This window comes from Pseudophryne corroboree, chromosome 9 (genome assembly GCF_028390025.1).
Source record: "Pseudophryne corroboree isolate aPseCor3 chromosome 9, aPseCor3.hap2, whole genome shotgun sequence".
In the NCBI taxonomy this organism is placed as follows: domain Eukaryota; kingdom Metazoa; phylum Chordata; class Amphibia; order Anura; family Myobatrachidae; genus Pseudophryne; species Pseudophryne corroboree.
Window position 1 is genome coordinate 196964083 of NC_086452.1, and position 23559 is coordinate 196987641.

General features: G+C 44.6%; 1 protein-coding gene across 1 annotated transcript in view; it reads right to left on the reverse strand.

Moving 5' to 3' along the window:
• The window catches only part of DBT (dihydrolipoamide branched chain transacylase E2), an 83349-nt gene that overhangs the window by 2125 nt on the left and 57665 nt on the right, over window positions 1-23559 (reverse strand). The window contains exons 7-10 of the mRNA XM_063940072.1: window positions 4511-4677; window positions 2024-2101; window positions 1710-1901; window positions 1553-1624 (exon numbers count right to left, since the gene is read on the reverse strand). Of these exons, the coding sequence (XP_063796142.1) occupies window positions 1553-1624; window positions 1710-1901; window positions 2024-2101; window positions 4511-4677 (509 nt within the window). The remainder of the gene's footprint in view (window positions 1-1552; window positions 1625-1709; window positions 1902-2023; window positions 2102-4510; window positions 4678-23559) is intronic.

Genomic DNA, 23559 nt, shown 5'->3' on the forward strand with positions numbered 1-23559 from the left:
CTTGCACACACAAGTCTAAAATAGGAGCCATAACATTCAAATGGGTGTAGTACTGGAGACCGCCGGTCAGCTTACCGACGCCGGGATCCCGGCGGGGAGGGGCGAGTGCAGCAGGCCCCTTGCGGGCTCGCTGCGCTCGCCACGCTGCGGGCACGGTGGCGACCTGCGGTCGCCACGGGTTCTATTCCCACTCTATGGGTGTCGTGGACACCCACGAGTGGAAATAGTCCCTGTTGGTCGGCATGCCGACCATCGGGATAGTGAGCCGTCGGGCTCGTGGAGGTCATGTGACTGTCGGTCAGCTGACCGGCGGTCACATGAATACCACCCCATTCAAATAGAGCTACTGATTTTCATAGATATGGTGCATATACAAATAATCTGATGGACTCATGAATTTGTGTGTATATACTTCTGAACATATTTATAGGGGATGTAGAATTTCCAACAGTGAGGGGATAAAGGAATTTATATTAGCCACGCAAAGCACTGCAGGACGTCCTCCTTATTAAAATGTGGAACATTCCAAGACTGAACAACAGTGTGCAAAGCGGGAGTACAGAACACTTGCAGTGGTCAGCCTGTATGGGTAGCTTATATAACAAGACATGTAAAGGCGACACAAGGGTTTATCTGGCAGCAATTTACTACATTATGGGGGTCATTCTGACCAGTTTGTTCGCTGCTTTTTATCGCAGCCAAGCAAACGGGTACTCACTGCGCGTGTGCCGGCGCATGCCAGACGGCCGAAGGCCGTAGCTGGGCAGCGATCGCCTCTGCCTGATTGACAGGCAGAGGCGGTCGCTGGGCGGGAGGGGTCGGAACGGCGTTTCGGGGGCGTGGTCCGGCCAACACATGCGTGGCCGGACCTTGCGGGGAGCGGCCCGCAGCGGCTGCGTGACTTGAAGCGCAAAGGCATCGCTGATGTGCGATGCCTTTGCACTTCTGCAGGGGGGGGGGGCGCATGTCAGACTAGCCCTGTGCTGGGCGTCCCCACGCAGGTCAGTGTGAATGATCGTAGCTGTGCTAAATTTAGCACAGCTACGATCATCTTGGAATGAGGGCCAATGTTTGACACGGTTGCACTGGCTTATTTGTAACAAATATCTCCTAATATCTGTTACTGTATATATCAAGCACCCCTGATGCCTGTAAATGTACATAACATGGGTTGGGTATGCATGACCAGCAGTCAGGAGACCGCCAGTCAGCATATCTCCGCCAGTATCCCGGCAGCGGAATGCCAGCGGGCAGGGGTTAGCCCAAAAAGACCCTTGCGGGCTCGGTGGCGACCGCAGGTTCTATTCCCACTCTATGGGTGTCAGAGATACCACGAATGGGAATAGTCCCTGCTAGTCGACATGCCGGCTGTCGAGATTTTCAGGGGGTGGGATGTACGGGGAGGTGTTGTGACCGCCGGTCCCATAACTACATCCCCATAACATATCCGGTATAAATTTACAGGCAGTATTACAGTAAAATACATGATCCTTCTTATTTGTATTAATAGAGCATCTAGGAAGCACATATGTATCTATGACAAATGACCGACCTGTAGTTTTCCAATGGCTCCGATTGCCACTTCTGGAGGCAGAATAACAGGCTTTGCATATGTACCACCGATCTAGGAAGGTAACATAAGAAGTCAATGAACCCTGTAGACATATCACATTTCTTGTTATGTAAAATATGTAATGCATTTATCTTACCGAACCGATGTTGGATAGGGTAAATGTGCCCCCAGTGAGATCTGTGGCCCCCAGTTGCCCTGTGGCTCCCAGGCTCTGCAAGTGGTTCAGCTCAGCAGCAATCTCAAATATACTCCGGACTTGTATATTCTTTACATTAGGGACGATCAGACCCTGGTGTGTGTCCATAGCAATCCCAATGTTGTGAGCTGCCTAGAAAATAAGTTAAGGTTGGTAAATTCCAGAGTCACATGGCTTCCATGCTGCGCACTTTTCCTTTCACATCTTCTATAGAGGATCCCTCAGAGTTTTACAGTCATGGCCTTATGACTTACCTTATAAGTGATATTTCTACAGTGTTCATCCAGTGAGGCGTTAAGTATTGGATATTGCAGAAGGCCCAGACTGGCTGCCTGCAGAGCAGAAAAATAATGATAAAAATCCAAGGAAGAAGGTGAGACACATGTAATGGCCACCATACATCAGCAATATATTTGCTACATTGTGCCGATCCCCTGACAGCCAGGTCGGGGACCTGGGAATATTAAACATGTTTAAAAATCATTTTAACATGTTTAATTTCCCAGATTCACTGACGAATCGCTGATCGTGGGCCGCCGACCGGCAGTGCTGACGGGTCGGGGAGTCGTGGCTGCTGATAAGCTTCACACACAAGCAGCCATGTCAGCACATGCAAGCACCACAACAGAGAACCTGACAACTGTTGCGTCGTCTATATATAATGAGTGACAAAAAGAAAAAGATAAACTGTGCGTCTTTATTCTTCTAGTACAGTGCTCCATAAATGGTGACCTCTTTACCAATACCGAATAATGGCAATAAGAATATACATATTAATACTACATCAATGGTACTCAGATGTTGATCTGCAAAAATCTTTAATATTATGAAATAATTTGTAATAACAGATTGATGATAAAGACCGAGCAGCTATAATTTTTTTTCGCCAACTTTGCAAGTGCAGATCTAGACTACAGCCATAGCAACCACTAAGTAATTAGCTTTTATCTCAATAGTGCAAGTTACACAATGCTTTTGTCTGATTGGTTGCCATGGCTTTCACACAGATGTAAACCTTTTAAGAATGTCAGGAAATAACTCTTGGGATGACGGCTTTATTGCTCTCATTCCAAACAAAAGAGAAAAAAAGTTGCTCTCCACACTCTTTGTTAGATTGTTTCTAGAAACATTCTTTTTATTCAACTGGACTATGGCCGCTCAACGGACAAAAGCCCCCCCAAAAAAAACAAAACCAAAGTGGGATAGATATGAAATAAAAACAAATTTTCCCTGCGCAAACAGTATATGCGTTTCACTAGATAGTGCAATCAACAGTTCATCAACACAATGTGCAGCTCCCCTTCATAAACTCTCCCCCCAGGCCATGTAGATAAAGCACTGCCAGAAAAGAGTAAAGGGGGGTACTCACGGAGCGATCGCTGCTTAAAATCTAAGCAATCTGACTAGAGTTCTTAGATTTTATGCAGGATCGCTCGGTGTGTAGCCCCCACAGCGATAGCGATGCGCAGCCACGCGCATCGCTATCGCTGGTGCTAGATTGGCCAATCTAGTAGGTCGCTGGTTTCACCCGCTGGGTGAAATGAGCGCCCCCCCCCCATCTCCCCCCGCACGCTCAGCACAAATCGCGCTGTGCTGAGCGTGGGGAGAGATGTGTGCTGAGCGGTTCGCTCAGTACACATCTCTACCGCATCGGCTGGTGAGTACCGGCCTTCACGTACACAAAATAGTGAATCTCATTTTAAAACACACTTTACTATTTCAGAAGGATAAATTTCACATATAACGCAATATAAAGATATACAGGTTGAGTATCCCATATCCAAATATTCCGAAATACGGAATTTTATGAGCGAGACTGAGATAGTGAAACCTTTGTTTTCTGATGTCTCAGTGTACACAAACTTTAATACACAAAGTTATTACAAATATTGCATTAAATGACCTTCAGGCTGTGTGTATAAGGTGTATATGAAACATAAATGAATTGTGTGAATGTAGACACACTTTGTTTAATGCACAAAGTTATAAAAAATATTGGCTAAAATGACCTTCAGGCTGTGTGTATAAGGTGTATATGAAACATAAATGAATTGTGTGAATGTAGACACACTTTGTTTAATGCACAAATTGGCTAAAATGACCTTCAGGCTGTGTGTATAAGGTGCATATGAAACATAAATGAATTCTGTGCTTAGACTTGGTTCCCATCACCATAATATCTCATTATGGTATGCAATTATTCCAAAATACGGAGAAATCTGATATCCAAAATACTTCTGATCCCAAGCATTTTGGATAAGGGATACTCAACCTGTATCACAAACACAGCATGAATTACATAGGCAGATACCGGTAACCCAAAGTCACAGCCGTTCCGCGCTTCGTTGAGAGACTGATTACATTGCCATCTCCAAACGACCTTCCCAAACGAGTTTCATCAGCAAATGGACTTAGTCAGTGGCAAAGTCGACTGACACTAAACAGGAAAAGTGTAGTGTTTTGTAAGGAGGGCGAGGAACAAGAAAAAAAAAAAGGAAAGTAAGAGAGGAAAAGGGGTGGGAATCCTTTAAAAGCATGGATGGAGTATCCAGAGCCAAAGTACGAGGTGGACAGTGAAGGGAGAAGAGTGTGGGTAAGAACACCACAAAATTGGAAGAGAAGGCGTATTTTTATTTTAGTGATAGTATTTTCTACAATGCTTCATTGTTTGGAAACATTTGTTACACTGATTTGGTATGACTGTCAGAGAGCCCTGTGACTAGGTTTGTTTAGAAACTTACCTTCAGGAAGAAAGGCATAAATGACAGACGGACCCCTTTAGATTCAGCCACAGGCTTTAGGTCCTCTCTGAGCTGAACAAGCCTGGTTATATCCACCTCGTCACAGTAACCAAAGTGGGGAATTTGTAATGCTGCCGACATAGTCTTCACCATGGCTTTGTGGAACCCTGAAAAAAGACACAGTCTGTGAGATGGAATAGGACACGTTATAGATGAAAACTGATGAACCTTGGTGAAGAAGGAAGTCCAAACTAATCGGGTGTAAATATAGGATTTTCATTTTAATGTTTATGTTTCCCAGGTGTCACATAAATGTTTTGTTGTTGGTCTGTACCAGGAATACTTTGCTACGTTTGTTCTTGGCTCAGTCATTATATAATAGAGATGAGCGGGTTCGGATGTAATGCCAGAATTAACGCCAGTTCGGTTTTATCCGGATGTTTCTTATTGGCTACCCAAAACACGTGACGTCCGTGAGCCAATAAGATGCCGTTTTGAGAACCGAGTAAATCCGAGTAAAACCGAACCCGCTCATCTCTATTATATAACATATGCTCCTTTTGGAATAACAGGTGCTCCTTTTACCTACAACTCAGGATCAGTCCCGATGTGTCTAGGAACAGCCGACTGTACTACTGAGTACTTTGCAGTGTATGTCCAGGTATGCACACCTTCGAGGCTATGCAGGAAGTCAGGTTCCTTATGAACTGTGTTAAAGGCTCACAGCCTTCTGTAGAAGGGGGAAGAACTGTCCCAAGCTGATCCACAGGCTGCTAAAGATCATTGCATCACAGATGATCCCATGTCCCCCTTAAGTAAAGATTTGGGCTTGTGTTCAACCTCCCCTCCCGTTTTTTCATCTCCCCATTGCACAACCTGAACTTAAAAAAATTCTGTTTAATAACTTAACAGTGCAGTGCGCATTATATACTGTATGTATTTTTTTTATATATACAGTAATGCCCATGAAAATCCTGTTTCTGACACCTGTTATCTCCTCCTCTGTACGTGCTCCTGCTCTGCATAGGCCGCAGCGGGAATACAGTAGTAAGCATTAATGCCATGGGGTCATGGACATGATTCTGACCAAGGGTTTATCTGTGTGGTGTTTATATGTTCTCCCTGAGCTTCCTGTGTTTCCTCCAATTCAATCCCACACTCTCCAAAGAACAACTGGTTAGGTTAACTGGAAACAGGTTCTAATCTCCACTGCAGCCAGCAACTAGTGTGAATGATTAAATATGCTCAGTAAAGTGCCACAAAATATGCAGACACTATACACAGAGATAACTGCACCCAAAATTCACAAAATATGTAGTTATGGTAAACTTACCGTCGATAACTCGATTTCTCTGAAGTCTACAGTATCCACAGGATAACATTGGGATATGAGGTAGCATCAGCTGAATGGCACCAATCGATCAAAAGCTTTTGGGCTCCCAGAATGCAATGGGCCAGTCTCCTATATCCCCGCCTCCTGACTCAGGCAATTCAGATATTTTCCAAAGCTCAAGGTAGGAGCATCATAGAGAGCCCTAATCAGGCGAGAAGAACATACATACACACTTCCATACAAGAAGGAAGAGGTTAGAAGGATCCTCAAATCAGGTGCGTCAGGGTGGTATCCCTGTGGATACTGTTGACTTCGGAGAAATAGAGTTATCGATGGTAAGTCTACCATAACTACATATTTCTGCTGCAGAGTCCACAGTTTATCCACAGGATAACATTGGGATATCCCAAAGCAATATTAGTGGAGGGGATGCGCCTGATTGGACAGGAGAATCCTTTGCCCGAATGCAGTGTCCTGAGAGACATACATAGTATCATAGTTAATGAGGCTGAAAAGAGGCAAAAAGCCCCTCAGTTTTAACCTGTATTCTGTATTAAGCAGTGCACATTATAATGCACCAGCCGAAAATAATGGTTTCGTACCTATTGACAACTATATGTCGTATAACACCCATATACTTAATGTCAATATATTAAATGCTATAGCCTTGGATACTTTTCTCAGCTAGAAAACTGTCCAATCCATTTTTAAATGCATTTACAGAGTCCGCCATTATTATCTCCTCTGGCAGGGAGTTCCAAATCCTTATTGCCCTTACGGTGAAGAACCCCTTCCTACGATTTGTACGGAGTTTTCTCTCCTCCAGCCTCAGCGAGTACCCACGTGTCCTATATAGAGTTCTATTAATAAACAGATCCCCTGCTAACTCTTTGTATTGACCCTTTACATATTTGAAGATATTAATAATGTCTCCTCTTTTCAAGGGAATACATATTTAACCTAGTAAGCCTTTCCTCATACTCCAATGTCTCTAACCCTTTTATCAGCTTAGTAGCTCGCCTTTGTACTCTTTCGAGTTCCCCGATATCTTTTTTATAATATGGTGCCCAAAACTGAACACAATATTCCAGGTGCAGACGTACCAATGATTTCTGCTGCGGGGTACATTGGGCTCCACAAGGATTAACATCGGGGTGTAGAGTAGGATCTTGATCCGAGGCACCAACAGGCTCAAAGCTTTGACCTTCTTCCCAAGATGCATAGCGCCGCCTCCTATATCACCCAGCCTCCATGCACAGGAGCTCAGTTTGTAAGTTAGTGCCATGCAGTAAGCAGGCGCGTAACAGGGGGCTGCCTCAGGCAGCCTATTCAGAGCTTCATTTTAAAGACAGAGAATACTACCAGGGCTGCAGCAGGCAACGTCTCACAGACTTCCCTGCGTGCAGCTCCGTCACCCCCAGCGGCCCTGTATACTCCCGCGCCCTGGTTGCCGGGTCACATTGCAGTGGAGGCTCCGGTTTCTTCTAAAATGTTAGTCACACACACGCCAACCTCCCGGATCGTGGGGCTGCTGACAAGGGGGAGGTAAGGGGCTTCTGTGCCCGCACTTTACCGCGATTCAGCGCGGCCGTAGGAGGCGGGCCGCACGCGCGCTGGCGTGGACACCGATTACTGGGCAGCCGCTCCACTAGCCACCAGGGACGTTCATGGGCACAGGTCAGGGTTTTTTTTTTCCATATTAACCCCGTTTTCACCGCCCGCAGTACACGGTGGGGATGTCAGCAGGGGGAGCAGGTCGGACCTGAGGCCCCTCCCCCCAGCGCGCCATTTCAGCAATGTTCCTGACCTGGAGCTGCATATCTCTCCCTCACTCCTGACCAGCGGCCATCATAGATTGAGCTGAGCTATTTCTAGGACTGCTGGGGCAAATCCTCCTCTGTAGAACCGCCTGACTGCCAGTGCTGTGCTTCTTACAGGACACGTAAGTATTCTACCTGTCACTGGGACAGTGTTAGTTAAGAAAGAGTGCATACATTCAGGGTTGTATGGTACAAACACCCTGTGATATACATCCAGTGTTTACTGTGCTTTGATATATCTATTGTTAACACATATAGCCATACTGAGTATTACTTTGTATTGCTAGTCCAGTGCAGTTTATGGTACATAATTTCTGCATAGTATGCTTGTGACTATATCTGTGTGTGTGCATGTAGCTGCTGTGTGGTTGCCTTATTACAGGGTATTTCACTCAGTGGGCTATTCCTATATTGCTATACCTGAGGGGGCCAAGTGTTTCAGGTTTTCTTTCTGTTTCATATAGGATTGTATCACAGGATATACTGACGGTGTATTTTTACTTGTGATTTATAGTCACCATATATATCTCTTGAACTCCCGGTCTGTGCTATCATAGGCACACTTTACGGAGAGTTCTTGCTAGGTATAGTGCTGCTACACTTTGTACCAGGTTGCCCAATATTGTGCACATAGTTATGTCTGCTACTCGTGGCAACGACGCTAGGGCTTCTCCCACACTGCGTGGTAGTGAGGCCACGGACGTAATGGAGGATAATATGGCAGCTGAGAGTTCAGGTTCAGGGGGTACCTTACCCCCCCAGTGGGTCGGTAGCACCTGGGGTATCCCAAGACCCACCTTGGGCTACATTTTCCACATTGTTAAACACGCTTGTAACTAAATTGATGCCCCCTGTGGGACCACCTGTGCCACTGCAACAGTTTATGGTCCCTGCTGTTAACCCGCCATGGGCGGATCAGCTTTCCACTCACTTACAGTATTTGAACCGATCTATGACTAAATCTAAGTGTCACTCTCGCCCGCCTAAGACTAAGTCGTCTTCTAAACGGCCATTACCTCCTCCCAATCCACTGCTATTCTAGACACGTCCTCTGACGAGGACGGTGCATATACTGACCCCACAGACACTGACACAGATGTTTCTGATGGGGAAGGGAAGTTATTGGTGGATGTTCCGGATCTGATTGAAGCAATCAGGCTCATTCTTCAGGTGTCTGATGTTCCTGAGCTTGAGGCTGTCTTCAAGAAACCGGATAGGTTTAAACGTAAGAAGGTGGTTAAACAAGTTTTACCTCATTCTGAACATCTGGTTGACATACGTCAGGAATCCTGGGAAAATCCGGGGACAAAATTCACACCGAATAAGAGACTGTTGGTTCGCTATCCTCTCTCTGCGGAGGTCTGTAAAAATTGGGAAACCCCTCCGCCTGTAGATTCTCATGTGGCGCGTATGGTTGTTTCCTCTGCTACCATCACCTCTCTGAAGGAACCGACGGATAGACGTGTGGAGGGCTGTTTAAAAGCGATTTATACCCTAACAGGGGCTGTGCATAGGCCAACAATTGCAGCAACTTGGGCTGCTGAAGCTATTGAGACGTGGGCTCAGGAGCATGAGGCGGGACTGCCTTCCAACGCATCTGAGCATACTCGACAATGTCTCTGGTATATTACCACGGCGTCTTTGTACCTTAAGGAGGCGGCCTCCGATGCCGGGGTGCTCGCGGCCAAGGCTGCTACTACGTCCGTCTTGGCCAGACATATCCTTTGGTTGAGATCCTGGTCGGTGGATATGGATTACAAGAAAACCCTGGAGGTGCTTCCTTTCAAGGGAGATATTCTCTTTGGAGAAGACCTCAATAAGATTGTGACTGATCTGGCTACGGCTAAAACAGCTTGCTTACCTAGTACGGCTCCTTCAATGCAGAAGGCTAAAAGTACTTTCCCTCGGCCCTTTCGTCCTCCAGGAAAATCAAAAGGTCAGGCGTACCCAAAGCAAGCTCGTGCTTCCAGACCTGCCAAGCCCAGACCGAAGCGTGCCTGGGCCGCACGTCAGCCAGCTTCCAAAACTGACAAGCCTGCCTCATGACGGGGCGGGCCTCCCTCTGGGGGATCCCAGGGTGGGGGGCCGACTTAAGTTTTGCCCAGGAATGGCTGAAGACCACTTCAGATACCTGGGCGAGAGAAGTCGTCGCTCGAGGTTACGCCATACCTTTCAAGAATCGTCCCCCGCAGCGATTTTGCCTGACAGATGTGCCTCTGGGTCCGGCAAAAGCAAACACATTGCACTCGGTGGTACATTCCCTCCTGGCCACAGGAGTGGTAGTACAGGTGCCTCTGGCTCAGAGAGGCAAGGGGTACTATTGACCACTGTTTCTAGTCCCGAAACCGAACGGGTCCTTGCAGCCCATTCTCAATCTGAAGTCCTTGAACAAGCATATGCGGATCTCCAAGTTTCGTATGGAAACTCTGCGCACTATTGTACTGGCCATGGAGCCTGGAGACTATATGGTCTCCCTGGATATTCAGGATGCCTACCTACATATTCCTATTGCAGTATCTCATCAGCAGTACCTGAGGTTTGCGGTGGGCAACCTTCATTACAATTTTGGGCGTTACCCTTTGGTTTGACAATGGCTCCGCGAGTTTTCACCAAAGTTGTAGCGGTCATGATGGCTACACGCCGCCGTCAAGGGGTCAGGATCCTACCGTACTTGGACGATTTGTTGATCCTGGCAAATTCCCTGGAACTTCTCCTGTGTCATCTCGATCTGACGGCCCAGTGCATGAAAGCCCATGGGTGGCTGATCAACTGGAAGAAATCCTCCCTAGTTCCTGCTCGGATCATGTTACATCTGGGAGCGTTATTGGACACTCACAACCAACGGTTGTTCCTATCTCAGGAGAAAGTCCTGAAGCTTCAGGACAGGATTCGATGCTTCCTATCTCGTCCGCAAGTGTTGATACATTCGGCAATGCAAATGCTGGGTCTCATGGTGTCGACTTTCGACATGGTGGAGTATGCTCAATTCCACTCTCGCCCTCTGCAGAAGTTAATTCTGACCAAGTGGGACGGCCTGCCTCACCGGATCAGATCTCACATGATCTCTTTGTCTCCGGAGGTCCGCCTGTCACTGAGCTGGTGGCTTCAGGACTGACAATTGAGCACGGGCCGTCCCTTCTGGATATCCAACTGGGTCCTTCTGACAATGGATGCCAGTCTGAGAGGTTGGGGCGCGGTGTTAGAACAACACTCTCTTTAGGGTCGGTGGACCAAGGAGGAGTCACTACTCCCGATAAACATTCTGGAACTGCAGGCAGTGTTCAATGCGTTGACAATGGCCCAGCATCTGATTCAGAACAGACCTGTTCAAGTACAATCGGACAACGCCACCACGGTGGCGTACATCAATCATCAAGGCGGCACTCGAAGCCGCATGGCAATGAGGGAAGTATCACGGATTCTTCAATGGGCAGAGCGCCATCTGCCGGCCATATCAGCAGTGTTCATTCCGGGCGTTCTGAACTGGGAAGTGGACTATCTCAGTCGTCAGGACGTACATGCCGGAGAGTGGAGCCTCCATCCGTAGGTGTTTCAACTTCTCGTGGACACGTGGGGCCTTCCAGATGTGGATCTGATGGCGTCTCGACACAATCACAAGGTTCCGGTCTTCGGAGCAAGGACAAGGGATCCTCAAGCTGCGTTCGTGGATGCTCTGGCAATTCCATGGAACTTTCAGCTGCCGTATGTGTTCCCTCTGGTGTCACTCCTGGCCAGAGTAGTACGGAAGTTCAAGCAAGAAGGAGGAAACCTACTCCCAGTTGCTCCAGCGTGTCCCAGGCGGCACTGGTTCTCCGATCTACAGGGCCTCTCGCTGGATCGTCCCCTTCTACTTCCACAACGATCAGATCTGCTCGTTCAGGGCCCTTGTGTTTACCAGGACTTGGCACGTCTGGCTTTGACGGCATGGCTCTTGAAGCTTCCGTCCTGAGGGCCAAGGGTTTTTCTGAGGCGGTCTTTCAAACTATGTTGAAGGCCGTAAGCTGGCTTCTGCTCGGATCTACCATAGGGTCTGGAATGCTTACTTTACTTGGTGTGCGTCTCACAATCATGACGTTTTCAAGTTTAGTACGGCCAAACTGTTGGCCTTTCTACAACAGGGCCTGGACTTAGGTCTGCGTCTGGCCTCCCTCAAGGTTCACATCTCCGCCTTGTCGGTTTGGTTTCAGAGAAAGATTGCTGCCCTACCTGATGTCCATACATTCACTCAGGGCGTGTTGCGGATTCAGCCTCGTTATGTGCCACCTGTGGTCCCTTGGGTTCTGTCGGTGGTCTTGGAGGCCTTGCAAGAGTCTCCGTTTGACCCCCTTGCATCTGCTGACTTTAAGTGGCTTTCCCTTAAGGTGCTATTCTTACTGGCTATTGCTTCAGCTAGAAGGATCTCGGACTTGGGTGCCATATCCTGTAAGTCTCCCCATTTGATTTTTCACCGTGACCGGGCGGTTCTTAAAACATGGCCAGGTTATTTACCCAAGGTGGTGTCTTCCTTCCACCTTAACCAGGAGATTGTGGTTCCGGCCATTCATTCTCCTGAGTTGTCTACCAAAGAGGGGTCTCTGGATGTAGTACGGGCTCTCCGTATCTATGTCAAGAGAACTTCCTCCATTGGGAAATCGGATTCACTTTTCGTGCAGTTTGGTTTTCACAAACGTGGCTGGCCTGCTTCCAAGCAGACTCTGGCCAGATGGAGTAGAATGGTGATTGCATATGCTTATGTACAGGCTGGTCGTCCGGTTCATGCCAGCATCAAAGCCCATTCTACTCGGTCGGTTGGACCTTCTTGAACAATTGTGCAAGGCGGCTACGTGGTCCTCTGGGAACACGTTCATTAGGTGCTATGCCTTCGATACTTCCGCCTCCCAGGATGCTTCCTTTGGACGCCGGTTCTTGTGCCCGCTACAGTGCGTCCCCTCCCATAAGGAACTGCTTTAGGACATCCCCGATGTTAATCCTTGTGGAGCCCAGTGTACCCCGCAGCAGAAAACTAGATTTATGGTAAGAACTTACCGTTGTTAAATCTTTCTGCAAGGTACACTGGGCTCCACAAGGCGCCCACCCTGATGCACTTAGCTTCTTTGGGTGGATGTGGCATAGCCACTGACACCCACTCGTGTGGTGAGTGTGTGGTGTAATTGGCTACGAGCGAGTGTCATCTCTGGTACCTGCTACTGCATGGGGCTGGTTAACGAAACTGAGCTCCTGTGCATGTAGGCGGGGTGATATAGGAGACGGCGCTATGCATCTTGGCAAGAAGGTCAAAGCTTTGAGCCTGTTGGTGCCTCAGATCGAGATTCTACTCTACACCCCGATGTTAATCCTTGTGGAGCCCAGTGTACCTCACAGAAAGATTTAACAACGGTAAGTTCTTACCATAAATCTCGTTTTGTACAACAGCAGGATTGCATCCTAGTCCCTTGTTTCAATACAACGTTTTATGCATACGAGCACTTTACTTGCCTTCTTTGCTCCATTTTGACATTGTTGACTGTTCTTAAACCTATTATCTATGAGCACCCCCAAATAATCTTTTTCCACTACTGCTACCCCTATATTTTCCCTGTTAAGTGTGTAGGATGAAAGTTCGTTTTTAATCCCAAAGTGCATACATTTTCATTTTTCAATATTGAACCTCATTCCCCATTTAGATGCCCAGGTTTCAAGTTTAAGTAGGTCGTTCTGTAGAAACTCCACATCACTTTCTGAATTAATTACCTTACACAGTTTGGTATCATCTGCAAAGATTGACACTGTGCTACCCAGACCTATTCCTAGATCATAAATATATTGAACAGTAGCGGGCCAAGTACGGACCCTTGTGGTATTCCGCTGACTACTGGTGCCCAGCTGGAGAATGTCCCGTTGACCACTACTCTTTGTACTCTGTTATCCAGCCAATTACCTATCCATGTACAAATAGTATATCCTATGCCAAGTTCCCTTAATTTGATGATCAGTCTCCTGTGAGGCACTGTATCGAAGGCTTTTGCAAAATCTAAAAAGACAACATCCACTGCATTGCCTTGGTCGAGATTATCGCTCACTTCCTCGTAGAAGCTAATTGAGTTAGTTTGACATGATCTGTCCCTTACAAACCCGTGCTGACTCTTGCTAATAATCTTATTACAGGAATTGGGTATCTGCACACTCGTAATATATTATTTATTGTATTTTCTGTGAGTGTATGTGGTTCATCACCATCCACTCACTTAGTGAACCCCTAATATTGTATCACAAATATTGTTCAATATATATTCAGGGGGTGCTGTCAACTACAGTGCACTGAAGCAAGAGTGTGAGAGGAAAAAACAGAAGGAAGTCTATTGTTGACGCACTTAGAGAGTATGAATTTATTCTAAAATATAACCTTTATTCGATATACATTAAAATAAGGTTGGATATTTGTCCTGAGCTACCGTGAAACATAAGAGTTAAAATCACAATACTAACAAATACGTGAAAAGAATAGAAAAATGTGTGAATAAAGAGTTAAAAACGTGTCCACATGTGTTTCTCGTCTAATTGTAATGACTTGTGTATTGATTATCTTTATCCAATATAACGAGGGTTTATCACAAGTTAGTGGTATTTAAAACCCACTATGCTGTATTAATAATTCAAACGGACAAACTTCATGTGTGTGTATCCTTCACTCCATGGAGGTTATCAGGATACTCTCCAGATGCGGAGACTATAGATTCAAATATATGTACATATATCATCCGATTGCACGTAGGAGGTTATCTTCAATTATATGTAGTTGATGTAATCTCAATTTCCCTATAATCAGAGTCACGGGTCTCTATCGAAATAGAAATCTCTATATATCAGGAGTCCTTCACACTAACTACCTATACCAATACAGAGTATATTATATATGTGAGCTGGGTTACTTTAAAGGTTATAGTAATATCCACTTCGTGGGAGGCAGCCCACGTACATTAGGGGTATGGCAGCCCCGATTTTATAAGGGATTGCTGATATTTAGGGGTATTGTGGCCCCAATTATGTTTAGGGGTTTGGCAGCCCCACTTTTCTAGGAAATTGCTTATATTAAGGGTATAGTAACCCAATTTATAGGAGACAACCAACGTACATTAGGGGTATGGCAGCTCCAATTTTATAAGGGATTGCTGATATTTTAGGGGTATGTTGGCCCCAATTATATTTAGGGGTTTAGCAGCCCCACTTTTCTAGGAAATTGCTTATATTAGAGGTATAACAGCCCCAATTTTCTAGAAAGCAATCTCCCTATAGGCGCAACTGACGAAGCTGCTACAAGCAGTGAAACACGCGTGTAGGGCACAGCGTGTCCGCATGTGTTCAAATGTACAAATGATATAATACAGATATGGGACTTTAGAATATTAGTTGGAAACTTGTAATAATAGGGACCTCGTATTGCAGAGGGCTGAAAATTGAGATTAACCATGTGTAGTGTCATGATGCTATTATAGGAACAATTACAGGTCAGCTACTAGTCCCCAGCGATAGGGATATCAGACTGTATAGGGCTGAATATATAGATCGCATGATAGGATAACTACTGCCTAATATACAGATATTTATGTTAAATAGGGTGACAAATAATAGTCTTCAAGAATAAGGAGACTGTATTAAGCTGCAGCCTAATCCACACTAGCTGCTTGGACAGCTGGAGGTGTGTTATTAACCTCAGACACTGAGCGAGTAGCTACAAATCTCAGCAGCAGTTGCAACTGTATATGATTGTAACATATTTAGAAAATCAAGGAGCTGAGATGGGATCAACATAATATTGCTACATAGAAGTGAATTGGCAACTTTGAGAAGCCAGAAGCAGTGATATACTTTAACTTAACATACTGAACATAATACACTGTAGCATTTTACTGGCAACACATAGGAGCCAGGGGACAGCTATATATTTCAAAAAGATCAGTGAAGTAGCTACTAGCAATAAAGGCTATGTTAAAACCATTAACCTTATAACATATATGATTATCAATGTCATAGCTATGTGACTGGGACACAAGTGACAGCTGAAATATATGACATTATGATACATATCTTTTGAGATACTTACAAAGGTCTCCTTATACAGTGGTTATCTTATATATTAGGATTTTGGATAGATGTAATAAATTTACTAGAAACGATAGATTAATTTCCCTATATCAGAGATAGTTTGAGTGCAATCATGTATACGCATCACACTATATGAATATTAAAAATACTATACCTGCCAATCATTATTTCATCTATATTAGCTTATATATAAAAAAAATAGAAATTATTCCTTAAAAGCTACCATTATCAATATATATGTGGGCTACTTTATACTAAGAGCTTGGATTGCTATTTAATTGAAGATATATGTAATAATTCTTAGGATTATTATAGATGCATAAGAAATAAGTTGCGCCTATAGGGAGATTGCTTTCTAGAAAATTGGGGCTGTTATACCTCTAATATAAGCAATTTCCTAGAAAAGTGGGGCTGCTAAACCCCTAAATATAATTGGGGCCAACATACCCCTAAAATATCAGCAATCCCTTATAAAATTGGGGCTGCCATACCCCTAATGTACGTTGGTTGTCTCCTATAAATTGGGTTACTATACCCTTAATATAAGCAATTTCCTAGAAAAGTGGGGCTGCCAAACCCCTAAACATAATTGGGGCCACAATACCCCTAAATATCAGCAATCCCTTATAAAATTGGGGCTGCCATACCCCTAATGTACGTGGGCTGCCTCCCACGAAGTGGATATTACTATAACCTTTAAAGTAACCCAGCTCACATATATAATATACTCTGTATTGGTATAGTTAGTTAGTGTGAAGGACTCCTGATATATAGAGATTTCTATTTCGATAGAGACCCGTGACTCTAATTATAGGGAAATTGAGATTACATCAACTATATATAATTGAAGATAACCTCCTACGTGCAATCGGATGATATATGTACATATATTTGAATCTATAGTCTCCGCATCTGGAGAGTATCCTTTAGCTGATAACCTCCATGGAGTGAAGGATACACACATAAAGTTTGTCCGTTTGAATTATTAATACAGCATAGTGGGTTTTAAATACCACTAACTTGTGATAAACCCTCGTTATATTGGATAAAGATAATCAATACACAAGTCATTACAATTAGACGAGAAACACATGTGGACACGTTTTTAACTCTTTATTCACACATTTTTCTATTCTTTTCACGTATTTGTTAGTATTGTGATTTTAACTCTTATGTTTCACGGTAGCTCAGGACAAATATCCAACCTTATTTTAATGTATATCGAATAAAGGTTATATTTTAGAATAAATTCATACTCTCTAAGTGCGTCAACAATACAGACTTCCTTCTGTTTTTTCCTCTCACACTCTTAATAATCTTATTAACCTGCAGATAATCCTGTATGCTATCTCTCAAAATTCCTTCCAATATTTTACCTACTATAGAGGTTATACTAACTAGTGTATAGTTCCTAGGATGATTTTTAGATCCCTTTTTAAATAAGGGCACTACCTCCACTATACGCCAATCCCTCGCTACCATACCTGATCTAACTGAACTATAGAAAATCAAGTATTAGGGTTTTGCTAATTTTGCCCTAAGCTCCATAATAACTTTCGGGTGAAAACCATCTGGGCCGGGTGATTTATTAATCTTTATGTTGCTTAGCCTCTCCAGGACTACTTCCTCACTTAAAAAAGCATCTAGCCAAGAGTCATTACCTTCACTGTAGTTATGCACTACTATCACCTTCCTATTCTCCCTGGTGAATACGGATGAAAAAACTTCTTCAGTATATCCGCTTTTATTTTGTCATCGTTTATCAAGGCTCCCAGTTCATCTTTTAATGGGCCTATGTTCTCCTTTTTTTTATACTTTTACTGTTTATGTACTTGTAAAACTTTTTAGGATTGGCTTTACTCTCTATAGCGATTTGCTTTTCATTTACAATTTTAGCTGCTCTTATTACCTTTTTACACCTTTTATTGCATTCCTTGTAATACTGGAATGCCTCCTCCCCTCCAACCGATTTGAATGCTTTGAAAGCATGACTCTTATCAACCATTTCCTTTTTGACCTCCTTATTAAGCCACATTGGTTTGCGTTTAGTACTTATGGGAATGAACTTGTGAATATTGCTACTCCTTACCCTGAAATAAGATTTCCCAGTCAATGTCGTTTAGTGCCTGTCTCAGCATACTGAAGTTAGCTTTTCTAAAGTTAAATACTTTAGTTGTTCCCTTATAGCTATGTTTCTTGAAACTGATGTCGAAGGTGATCATATAGTGGTCACTGTTTCCCAAGGTCTCCCCAACTGTAATGTCCAATATAATGTCTACATTATTGGTAATAACTAGGTCCAGGGATATTACCACCTCTGGTTGGATCCTCGACTAATTGAGACAAGTACTGATCTTTTAATGTGTTTAGAAACCTGCTGCTCCTAGCTTTTACACATGAATTGTTATTCCAATTTATATCAGGATAATTGAAATCCCCTATCACTAGGATGTCCCCCATTCCTGCAGCTTTTTCAATTTTTGTAAGAGATGTTCCTCGTCATATATGCTAATATCCGGTTGTTTATAGCGGGTGTGGTATAAAAGATAGACAGTGTCTAGTTAGACAGTCAATAGATAGACACCATATGTTAGACAGACATTAGGTCGACAGGGTCAAAAGGTCGACATGAAAATGGTCGACATGAAAAAGGTAGACACCATGGCCCTCATTCCGAGTTGTTCACTCGCAAGCTGCTTTTAGCAGCATTGCACACGCTAAGCCGCCGCCTACTGGGAGTGAATCTTAGCTTAGCAAAATTGCGAACGAAAGATTCTCTAAATTGCGAATAGAAATTTCTTTGCAGTTTCTGAGTAGCTCGATACTTACTCTGCCACTGCGATCAGTTCAGTCAGTTTCGTTCCTGGTTTGACGTCACAAACACACCCAGCGTTCGCCCAGACACTCCCCCGTTTCTCCAGCCACTCCCGCGTTTTTCCCAGAAACGGCAGCGTTTTTTCACACACACCCATAAAACGGCCAGTTTCCGCCCAGAAACACCCACTTCCTGTCAATCACACTCCGATCACCAGAACGAAGAAAAAACCTCGTAATGCCGTGAGTAAAATACCAAACTTCTTAGCAAATTTACTTGGCGCAGTCGCAGTGCGAACACTGCGCATGCGCAATTAGCGGAAAATCGCTACGATGCGAATAAAATTACCGAGCGAACAACTCGGAATGAGGGCCCATGTTTTTTGCATTTTTGTGGTTTGTGTGGATAGTTTTGTCACCTGGGACCCCAAATTGTAGAAAGGCATGCGCTCGCCACAAGGTTTACAACCAACTCTATGCCGACATGGATAGAGAAGGTATGAAATAGTCCAAAAACATGTTACATAAAAAAAAAAAACATTTGTCTATCTTTTCCATGTCGACCTTTTGACCCTGTCGACCTAATGTCTGTCTAACAGACTATTGACTGTCTAACTAGACACTGTCTATCTATCAACCGGATACCGTTTATAGCATGTGCCAATTACCATTTTTTTTTTGCTTCAATGCCCCCACTTGTGATTAAAACCCATAGCGATTCCACGTTATCTCCCGTCCCCTCGTAAAAAACATCTATTATGTTTAGTTTTAGGGATAGTTTTACATAGAGACATACCCCTCCTCCCCTCTTGGTAGCCCTATCCCTCCTGAAAAGTGAATATCCCTCCAAATTTGCAACCCAGTCGTGGGAGTCGTCCCACCATGTTTCCTTAATGCCTATAATATCATATTGATTTTTTGATACAAGCCATTCCAATTCCCCCATTTTACATTTTAGCTTAATATTTCCCTTGACCGTTTGTTTTAATGGTATGTTATCCTTATTTACAAGTGCCTTTCTAAAATTACTCCTACTGACTTATTCTCTTCCCTCCTTTAGCACCCCTATCATACTTAATACAGCCTATTTTACTACTATCCCCATTTGACCTATTAGGCCTTTCTAAACCCCCCACCCTGATGAAGGTGTTCCCCTAATGCTATGGATATCTTTTTCTATATTCCGTGCTGTTGAACCATAATAGTCATAAGTTAATGACTTAGGGATACTATCGGCAATACCTTTTTGTCGGTAATTCCTGTGTCAATAACCATGCAATTACCCTTCCCGGCTGAACTATCCCTTCCCCCTTCGCCAACCCCATTTTGTTCACTACCCCATCCTTACTGCACTCACTGTTTGACTCGCAGCTTCTAGCTAAACCTTCCCCCCGGCTCCTAGTTTAAAAGCTCCTCCAACCCTCTAACCATCCTGCCACCGAGCAACGCAGCCCATTCAGGTGCAATCCATTGCGACAAAAAAAGATGGCGCCCGACTGAGAAGTCCGCCCAGTGTTCCAAGAACACTATCCCCTCCTTCCTACACCACAAAGACAAAGGTATCAAAGGCATAATGTCTAATGTGTTAATGCAAAACCATGTGGCTACCTTATATATCTGTTCAGCTGAGGCACCACGTTGTGCTGCCCATGAAGGACCTGCTTGACAAGTAGAATGAGCAGAGACATTAGCCAGAATAGGGAGATCAGCTTGAGAATATGCTTCTGAAATAGTCATCCGAAGCCACCTTGCCAGTGTCTGCTTGTCAGCAGGCCATCCTCAGAGAATGAAGAGAGTGTCTGTCTTTCTGATGGCACTGGTACGATCCACATAGATCCTTAAAGCTCGGACTACGTCCAATGATGCATCTCCCACAGAAAGGTCCAGCCCTTGTAAAGCCGGAACTACAATTTCTTCATTAAGGTGGAACTTGGAGACCACCTTAGGAAGATATCCAGATTTGGTTCTGAGAACTGCTTTATCTGGATGAAAAATCAGAAAAGGAGGGCGACATAATAACGCCCCTAAATCTGAGACTCTTTAGCTGAAGCAATAGCCAGTAGAAAGAGAACCTGTCAACTATTTAAGATCCACTTGACTCAGTGATTCAAATGGGGCAACTTGAAGTGCCTTTAGGACTAAATTTAGATCCCAAGGAGCTGTAGGAGGAACAAAAGGAGGTTGGATGTGAAGCATTCCTTGGAAAAAAGTGTGAACACCCTGCAGGTTAGCAATTTTCTTTTGAAACCATACAGTCAATACGGACACCTGAACTCACAAGGAAGCCACCTGTAGACCTTTATCCATTCCTGTCTGAAGGAATGCTAGGACTCTGGAAACTCTGAAAGACCTAGGGTCAAGCTTGCCGGCACTGCAACACTGAATATAGGCATAAATATAGGATTAAATGCGAGCAGAGGATGGTTTCCTTGCTCTAAGCATTGTTTGAATTACCTGGTTGTGAAAATCCTTTTTCTTTCAGGATGGAAGTCTCAAGAGCCATGTCGTCAAAGACAGCCGATCCAGGTGCTTGTAGTAACAAGGACCCTGAGACAGTAGATTTGGATGTTGAGGGAGTAGAAGCGGAGTATCCACCGACAGCCTCTGCAGATCTGTGTACCAATGTCTTCTGTGCCAAGCCGCAGCTATTAGTATCACGGCATCCTTTCCCTGTTTGACTTTTCACACCACCCCGGGCAACAGGGCGATCGGTGGAAACACATAGGCTAGACGAAGGTCCCATCTCACTGACAGAGCATCAACGAAGGTCGTTTCGGGATCCTTTGTCCTTGACCCGTCTGCGGGAACTTTGTTGTTCTGTCAAGAAGCCATGAGATCTATCTCTGGCAGCCCCCACTTGTTTACTAGAATCTGGAAAACCTCTGGGTGTAAAGCCCATTCGTTTGCATGGTGTGTTGACTGAGAAAATCCGCTCCCAGTTTAGGACTCCCGGAACAAACACTGCGGACAAGACCGGATGATGAAGCTCTGCCCACCTTAACGAACGGCTTACCTCCTTCATTGCCTTTTGGCTGAGAGTTCCTCCCTGATGATTGAGGTACGCTACTGTCATTGCACTGTCCGAGCGAATCTGCACCGGGTTTCCTTGAAGTATGTCCTTTGCCTGAGTAAGTGCCATATATATGGCCCAAAGTTCCAATATTTATTAACAGGCATCGTTCTTCCTTGGTCCACTGCCCCTAGAAGCAACACTTTTCTGACGCTGCTCCCCAGACCTGAAGACTGGCGTCCATTGTCAGAATCTCCCACTCTGAGATCCAAAAGGGTCACCCTTTGTCCAGATGAGATGTCTGTAGCCACCAGGCTAACGACCTCCATACTTCCAGAAGAAGGACCATAGTCTGAGTTTTTATCGTCCGATGTAGACCATTCCATCTGTAAAGAATCAGACGTCGACAGGGCCTCGAGTGGAATTGAGCATATTCCACCATGTCGAACGTTGACACCATAGATCCCACCACTCGTATTGTTGCATGAATGGATACTTTTCGACTGTGTAGTAGCTCCTGAATCCTTGTCTGTATTGTGGATATTTTGTTCACAGGTAGAAAAACTCTCTGAAGCCTGGAATCCAATACAGCCCCCAGGTGCATCATGCGGAACCAGGGATGACTTTGCCCAATTTATGAGCCAGGCATGGCTTTGTAAACAGGCTATTGTCAATTGCAGATGGCCCTGGAGAGTTTCCTGGGAATGAGCCAGCATTAACAGGTCGTCCAGGTATGGGAATATTCTTATCCCCTGATGACAGAGATAAGCTGCCATCAACACCATCATTTTGGTGAACACACTTGGATCTGTAGTCAGTCCAAATGGTAGGTCATGAAACTGAAAGTGTTGCCGGGGATAGCAAACCTGAGATAGTACTGATGGGACGGTGCTATAAGTACATGCAGGTAAGCATCCTGGATTCCATAAAATCCCCCCAGCTCCACAGCCAAGATAATGGAACATAAAGTCTCCATATGAAAATGAGGCACCCAAATGTATTTGTTCAGAGCTTTGAGATTGAGAATTGGCCAGTATGACCCATTCGGTTTCTGTACTAGAAACAGGTTGAAATAGAAACCCTGTCCCTGCTGAGCAGGAGAGACCGGTCCTATCACCCCTAATTGTAGCAACTTCTGAACTGCCTCCTGTAAAGCCCTGGCCTTCGTTTCCACAGAAGACGGGCTGGTACAAAAAAATCTATGCGGAGGGTGTTTCTTGAAGGCAAACGCATAACTGTGAGATATCACTTCTTGCACTCAGGCATCTGTGGTGGACTGCTGCAAAGTCTGTGCAAATAGAAGTCGGCCTCCCACCCTGGGGTCCCCCAGGTGGAGGCCCATGCCATCAGTCTGATGGCTTATCTTCTGGTTTGGAAGCAGGCCTTCTGGTAGCCCAATGCTTTTTAGTCTTCCCATACTTATCTGATTGGGACTGTTTGTCGTAAGCCTTTCCTATTGCTTTTTCTTGGGTCCAAAAGGACCGAAATGGTAGAAAATTAGACTTGTAAGTAGAAGGAAACTTCACTTTCTTAGAGTCTGCTTCTGACAGAATATTGTTTAACTCTACCAAAAAGAATATCTCCAGCAAAAAGGCAAAAGACTCTAGTACCTTTTTGGACTCTGAGTCAACATTCCATGTACGTAGCCAGACCGCTCTGTGTGCTGCTACTGCTGGGGCTGATGCCTGAGAAGCTACTATACCCATATCCAAGGCTGTTTCTTCCATAAAGACAGCTGCTTGTTTAATATGTGCAATATGGGACTTTTGTTCTCTAGACGCCAATGAAAGGTTGTCTTCCAATGCATCAGCTAAGGCCGGCACTGCTTTCGCAATCCAGGCTGAAGCCATTGCCGGCCTAACAACTGCTCCTGATAAGGAAAAACCTGTTTTTAGAAAACAATTTATCTTTCTATCCGTTACATCATTTAATGATGTTAAAGGCAGAAGTAATGTAGATTTACGCACCAACCGAATGACATGCGTATCTA